The sequence below is a fragment of the Alosa alosa genome, chromosome 22 (genome assembly GCF_017589495.1).
Source record: "Alosa alosa isolate M-15738 ecotype Scorff River chromosome 22, AALO_Geno_1.1, whole genome shotgun sequence".
Classification (NCBI taxonomy): domain Eukaryota; kingdom Metazoa; phylum Chordata; class Actinopteri; order Clupeiformes; family Clupeidae; genus Alosa; species Alosa alosa.
This window is the reverse complement of record NC_063210.1, coordinates 5894621-5902120: the sequence shown is the minus strand read 5'-3', so window position 1 is coordinate 5902120 and position 7500 is coordinate 5894621. Positions and strand designations below refer to the sequence as shown.

The following is a 7500-nucleotide window of genomic DNA, read 5'->3' as shown; positions in this document are numbered from 1 at the left end:
CCCAGGTGAGTGTTTTTATATGATTACTCAGGACTGTACTTCCCCAGGTGAGTGTTTTTATATGATTACTCAGGACTGTACTTCCCCAGGTGAGTGTTTTTATATGATTACTCAGGACTGTACTTCCCCAGGTGAGTGTTTTTATATGATTACTCAGGACTGTACTTCCCCAGGTGAGTGTTTTTATATGATTACTCAGGACTGTAGTTCCCCAGGTGAGGCAGGGCGCTCACACTCTTTACGTTAGTCTTGGGGCTCTGCCGTTCTCCCCACCCTTCTTTCTTTTCCTGCCTCACTCATCTTTCTCTCTCTCATGTATCCTTCTATCTTTCCTTCTCTCTGTCTCCCTTTCTCTCTCTCTCTCTCATCACTCTCTCTCCGTCTCTGCCCAGTTGTGGTTTTGGCCGGGTCCCACAGAGGGCCCTGCGCTCAGCGCATACCTCTCATACCCACAGCCCACAGCCGGCTCCAGCTCTGGGTCTCCCCCCTTCACCCTCCGGCCTCCGCAAAAGCACCACACACACACACACACACACACACACACACACACACACACACACACACACACCCTCTGCAAAGCCATCGTGACAGCAGTCAAGGCCAGCAGGGGAAGTTGGGGATCGGGGCAGTGCTCGCACATGGGGTGGTGGAGCGGGCAGGGGAAGGCAGGCTGTGTGCTGTGTGCTTCTGTGCACTGTACAGTATGTCAGTGTGTGTGTGTGTGTGTGTGTGTGTCTGTGAGAGTGTGTGTGTGTGTGTGTGTGTGTGTGTGTGTGTGTGTGTGTGTGTGTGTGTGTGCGTGCTGTGGTGGTGGTGCAGACAGCAGAAGTTCTACTTTTGAGTGTGTGAGAGACAGGAAGAAATGCGCTTGTGTGGGCGACTGTGTGTGTGTGTGTGTGTGTGTGTGTGTGTGTGTGTGTGTGTGTGTGTGTATGTATGTGTGTGTGTGTGTGTGTGTGTGTGTGTGTGTGTGCTTGTGTGGGGACTGTGTATGTGTGTGTGTGTGTGTGTGTGTGTGTGTGTGTGTGTGTATGTGTGTATGTGTGTGTGTGTGTGTGTGTGTGTGTGTGTGTGTGTGTGTGTGTGTGTGTGTGTGTGTGTGCTTGTGTGGGGACTGTGTATGTGTGTGTGTGTGTGTGTGTGTGTGTGTGTGTGTGTGTGTGTGTGTGTGTGTGTGTGCTTGTGTGGGGACTGTGTATGTGTGTGTGTGTGTGTGTGTGTGTTGTGTGTTGTTGGGGTTAACTCCCCCACTCTCTTACCCCACACACAAATCTCCACAGAAGCACTCAAGAGTGGCCTTGCTGAGCTGGCCCTATAGGATGCAGAGGACTTTGGGTTCCATTTCCTCATCCTCATATCCAGTGTGTGTGTTTTAGATTTGTGTGTGTGAGGGAGGTTATTACTATGTATGTATGTACTGTATGTATGTGAGTGTGTGTGTGTGTGTGTGTGTGTGTGTGTGTGTGTGTGAGAGAGAGAAGAGAGAGAGAGACGTTTGTATAAGAGGGCATGTGAACGTGTGCATACACACACAACACATATGAGGATGTGTACATGAGAGTACACAACACATATGAGAGATGTGTACATACTGCACACACACATGTATGCCATTTATGTATGTAATCTCATGCTATGTACTGTGACCCCATGTTACATCAGATAATATCACCTCATGTCACAACAGATCTGTACTGACAAGTTGGCCCAATGTTTCTGATTTCAGTCAGGCTCCCTCTGGCTTTGTGCTGAAGACTGTTTGGTGGAAACACTGCTCCACAGAGAGTGTAGATGTATTAGAGAAAGTGTGTGTGTGTGTGTGTGTGTGTGTGTGTGTGTGTGTGTGTGTGAGAGAGAGAGAGAGAGAGATGAAGTGTGTTTCTATGAACTGAATCTAAGTAAGTATCAAGATCACGGGTAGATCCCAATAATAGTCCTCTGCCTGTCTTCTAGGGTCTATTTGCAGGAGTATCCCCAGACACATGCATTAGGAGCAGACGTTTACATGATCAAATGCAGGTGCTAACTCAGTTGCATGTATGCCTGCGTGTGTGTGTGTGTGTTGTGAGTGTGTGTGACCCCCACCTTCACAGCGGCGGCATTGTTCTGTGACCCTCTGACGACCCCCGTGGTTCCATACAGGCGCGACCTCTGCTTGAAGCTGACTGAGATGCTGTAGGTCTGAGCGATGTGCTGGATGGCCGGAGAGCTGGGGTCCGGGTTCATCTGCACCATCACCGGCAGCTCAAACATCAGAACCAATGGGAGCAGCTCCTGCAGGAGAAAGGGCGGGGATAACCACTGTCAATCAAGGAGTCAGGATCGGGCAGAGCTGCTCAGATGTCGACTGACACAAAAGGGCCATTCATTCCAAGAATCATAACTATAACAATAACGGCAAAAAACTATTGCTGTAGCTAATTTGAATGACAACGTCCACACATAAACTATAACAATAACGATATCACTAGGGATCACTTTCAGAGTGATTATGAGAATGATAAAAAGCTGACAGCCAATCAGAATCGGGACAGCACATTCATCAACACAAGGAGAGACTTTCATTGTTACAGTTATCTTTATAATTATCATTCCTGGTGTGCACGGCCCTAAATACCAAGTGGCGTCCACAAAGAGGGGGCTGGTAGTGGTTAGGCAGCTGCTGTAAGCAAATAGGCTTGTAGCCTACACTGCAATACATCATGAGCTTTAGGGAGAGACTGTGGTTTACTCCGGAGGCTGGATCAAAGGCAATGGAACAGGACTAAGTCCAAGCCTTTTGGAGAAGGAGTGAGAGAGAACGCGCTGAAAGGGATGGTGATCTGGCCAAGCTGGCTCATCTTAAGTCCAACCACAAATTCTTTTTCATCTCTACTTAAGGATGAAATTCATCTTTTGAAGGGATCCATTTGAAAAAGCAAGCCACTGTAGAATAAAAATAAATTAAAGAATCAGAAAAAAATAAGAACATGTATTATGTATTATTTCAGATAATACATAATATTTAGCATATTAGAATGATATTTGTTTTGCAAAAAGAAATCTACCAGTGTCAGATAAATAACACACCATTGGAAACATGTTGTTCTTCTCAAATGTAGTGTTTATTATGTGTTACTGAAAATTAAATAATCAGTAAGACCAACAGTAAGAGTTAGAATGATTTTCCTTTCGTTTCAAGAAGAAATTTGAGATACACGTCCTTGATTACAGAAACGTGTAAGAAAGAGATTTAAAGAGAGCAAACCGATTTGTTCAGTGATTCTTTCTGTCAGTTGTTGTGCTTACACTAGAGACATTTAGATGAGCTCTAAATATTTGTGCGGTCGGCTGCAACAACGTCACAAACACAGACTTTCACAGAACAAACACCAAATCAGCATCAGCATCATCATCATCATCAACAAAAAGCCGTACAAAACAGCATCAACGTTTCATCAACGTTTCATCAACCATTCCGCCAACGTCTCTTCCAACATCCCTCCACCAGCACCCAGACTGTAAACAGTTGGAGCAGCCCAGCCCTTGAAAAATGCCCTCCTGATCAGTCCCACATGTTGAGAGGCCCATGCTTACGTTCGCATTTTACTCAGAAAGAGAGAGAGCGAGAGAGAGAGAGAGAAAGAGAGAGAGAGAAATGAAAGACGGCTAACCCCCACCACCCCCCCGCCCCAGTCCTTTCAGATGTGGTAGGAAAAGAGGCACCTCCTTCTTGGGACCAAATAGGAGGCTTTCATTGGTCAAGAAACAGGAAATGGGCCAGTCAGTCAGGCCCGCTGTGCCTGAAGGCTGGGAATTCCAATCATTCATCTCGCCGGTGTATTAGTTTTCTTTTTTCCATTCTTCCTCTCCGTTTTTATTTTCTGTGCTACTCCATCTCACTGTCCAGGTTTAAATATAGTCTGACCTTCCCACTGGGCCGGCTGGGCGGCTAAGAATTGCACTTTAGGCATTATATGATGATGTTTTATTAATAAACCCGTTAGGCGGGGCAGGCGTTAATGTGTCGAGATACAAGATTCGTTTTCGCTGAAAGTGCACCGAGAGCCAGACGTCTGAACCTTGCTATGACCCAGCTTGAATCAATAATCATTTTGTGTTTCGTACAACACCCTCCCAAGGGTTTGCTCAGACAAACACATTAACACGAAGCTAGCTCAGAGTGTGTGTGTGTGTGTGTGTGTGTCTGTGTGTGTGTATGTGTACACAGGCTTTGACTCTTGCCACCAGAGTGGTTTTAGCCCTGGAGCAGGGTTGTGCACATTTCAAATTGCAATTCTGTTTCCTGTTTGCTACCTCAATTGAAATGCAAGTGAAATTCAAGAATTGAATTGAAATTTAAGAGCCAGTTTCAATTCAATTCTGGAATTTTGCACAAGCCTGCCCTGGAGAGGAAACTGCTGTGGCTAAAGAAGCATGCGAGCAGTAGAATGCAAGGCTAATTTTTAAAACCGCCTAATCTCACTCAGGCATCACATGGGCATTAACCCAGAGCCGGTGTCCTGGCCTTCCCTCAGCCTGGACCGGCAAAGCATCCCGTAAACGCTACAGTCCAAACAGCACAGAGAAATAGTATGTGTTCCTCTATGTAAACAGTGCAGAGAAATAGTATGTGTTTCTTCTATGTAAACAGTGCAGAGAAATAGTGTGTGTCCCTCCATCTAAACAGCACAGACAGCCTGTGTGTGTTTTTTCTAGTTCAACGGCATGGAGAACCTGCATGTGTTCCACTAACTAAACAACACAAAGAACCTGTGTGTGTGTCTTCCACTAGGTAAAGAACACAAATAACCTGCGTGTGTTCCTGTTACCCAGTGGTTCTGACACTTTTCATGGCGGGTCTCCCTTTGAAAACGAGAAGAGAAAATGTCTCTTCCCCCCCCTCCCCAACATCCATTCCCTGTTTTGAACATTTTCAATTTAGTATCATAAATCAGATAAGCCTTTAATAGAAAACAGATCTTAATCTGTTGTCATCATCTCCAGGAAAGTTCTCCACACAGGTTTGGAGACCTCAGCTGAAGGCCATAGCACAGAGGACCTGTGTGTCTAGTGTATACTGTATGTATATGTAGTAGCACAACTGTGGAGCACCGTCAAGGTCCCAGATTCAATACCCAGACTCCACACATATTCAGTGCCGTACAAATATGAATGACTATACAATAACGTAAGGTCTTTGCTCAAAAGTGACTCAATATAAAGGTGATGTAAACATGACTAAGTGTTAGTGCAATGTTAAACTAAAGCTCAGCCCTGGTGATGCCGAGGAAATGAGCTCAGAGCTTTCCCACAGAACACACACACACAGACAGACAGAGGACCCTCACTGGGCTGTGCTGAGTCACAACAGATGACTGGAGCTGGTGCAACTCTTAGGTTCTTTGCCAGAACACATGAGTGTTCTTCCATTTATATCTATGGGAATTACCCAATGAAAGGTTCTCTATAAGCAAAAGAACCCTTTTCCAAAGATTCCACTGCAGTATATGAAGGTCTTTTTCCAATAACTTCATATCATTCTTTTTTGTTATATAGTATTGACAATGCTGGAACCATGCTGGCGGTAAGATGGATTGGAGTTAAGCTCAAGAGAGACCTGTGTCGAGGCCAAGTCTATATACAAAAAGTGAATAGCCACACAGTTGTAGTGTACTGACATACTAGACCTGATATTCATTTTTTCTACATTTTCACGATTCTAGCCTCTATCCTTTGGGTGAATGTCCTTTCTCTTTGTTAAGAGGCCCTTCTAAGGGCCATTGTTTCCCATCAGGATATACTCCACAGACATCGATGAGAAGAGTGGCAGCGTGTGCTGCCGTCCAGCAGGTTTGCGCTGGTTAACCTGAACTGGTTTACGTCTCAGGCTCTGCTTACTGAAGCCACTTGGCAGCAGGAAAGGAGTCAGGAGATTTTCTTCACTGCCAAAAAAGGAAAGTAAAAAAAAAAGAGGGGGGAAAATGGAAATGAGCGGTTGGGAGTGGAATTTCCAGCAGTAGTCACGAGAGATCGACAGAGGGAGAGCGAGAGAGAGAGAATGAAGTGGAGAACAAGAGCAACGGCAGACTTATGATGGATGAAAAACAAAGAGAACAAACAAAGAGAAGATGAATGAAAGAGAAGAGAAAGAAGTAGAGAAAGGAAGAATAAATACATAAAACAAGGAATGAAAAGTACAACAAAAGTAAGAATAAAGGAGGGAAATAAGTGATTAAGAAGTTAAGTATAAAAACAGAAGAAATAAAGAAGGAAAGAAAGAGAGGAAAGAGAGACAAAAAGAAAAGAAAAGAAAAAAGAAAAAGAAGAAAGAAAGTTAATTGTCCTTCATGTGGCTACCACCAAAGCCTGTGTCCTCTATAGAGGGGAATCCCTCATTTTCAAGACACTGCTCTTCTCAAAACAAAGCCTCGTGACTTTCTAAGGGAATGTCAACTCCATCATTGCGCACAAGCGGCCAACCCAGACGGCGATGGAAGAGGGGGCCATGGTGCTACTCCACTGGACAAGTGTGTGTGTGTGTGTTTTTCTTGGTCCTGCTCTCTGAGTGCAGGAAGCACGTGTGTGCACTCTGAAACTGAGCACAGCCCTGGACAGCAACCAGGGGAGAGAGAGAGAGAGAGATAGAGAGATTAGACAGACAGATAGATAGACATTTTCTAGATATTTTATCCTGAGGGACATTTAGGAAGGTCAGGAAGACTGTGTGTATGTGTGTGTGTGTGTGTGTGTGTGTGTGTGTGTGTGTGTGTGTGTGTGTGTGTGTGAGAGAGAGAGACAGAGAGAGAAAAAAAAGAGAGAGAGAAATATAAAGAGACAGAGACAGAGAGAGAGAAAATAAGAGAGAGAGAGAGAGAGAGAGAGAGAGAGAGAGAGAGAGAGAGCATGTGAAGGCCTCTGACCTGGCTGGTTGTGGTAGCTGCCATTACACTGGGGGCACCATGTGTTTTGCATCAGGTCTCCAGCCTTTGTCACTGTGTCTCTATATATGTGTGTGTGTGTGTGTGTGTGTGTGTGTGTGTGTGTGTGTGTGTGTGTGTGCTTGCGCATGTGTGTGTGAGTGTGTGTGTGTGTGTGTGTGAGTGTGTGTCTGTGTTTCTATGTGTGTGTGTGTGCGTGTGTGTGTGAGAGAGAGACAGAGAGTTTTTGCTCTTTCATGTTGTCTCCCTCTCTCACACACTCTCTGCCACCACTGAGTTCCCAGGCCCTTGTCCCGCTCCTCCCCACTGCACTCTGTGAAGTCGGAGCACTCGGGGGGTAAACAAAGGCGCTCTGCTTTCTGGCTTTCAGTTTGACATGCACGAGTAATTAGCCCATTGTTCTGTTACTGCTGCGTTTGTGTTGTAAAACTGTGACTGACAATACTGGAAGTAACGCTGAATCATTTTATTGACTTGAAGCCGCTTGAAGCCCATGCTTGATTTTTTGTGTTCTGAGGTGTCGATGTCCTGTGTTATACCCAAGGGGATGCAACAGAGGCAGGATTTCTCTCAGAGAGCT

General features: G+C 45.3%; 1 protein-coding gene across 1 annotated transcript in view; it reads right to left on the bottom strand.

Moving 5' to 3' along the window:
• Positions 1 to 7500, bottom strand: part of LOC125287798 (protein bicaudal C homolog 1-like) — an 80147-nt gene that overhangs the window by 23243 nt on the left and 49404 nt on the right. The window contains exon 7 of the mRNA XM_048233828.1: positions 2086 to 2274. Coding sequence (XP_048089785.1) covers positions 2086 to 2274 — 189 coding nt within the window. The remainder of the gene's footprint in view (positions 1 to 2085; positions 2275 to 7500) is intronic.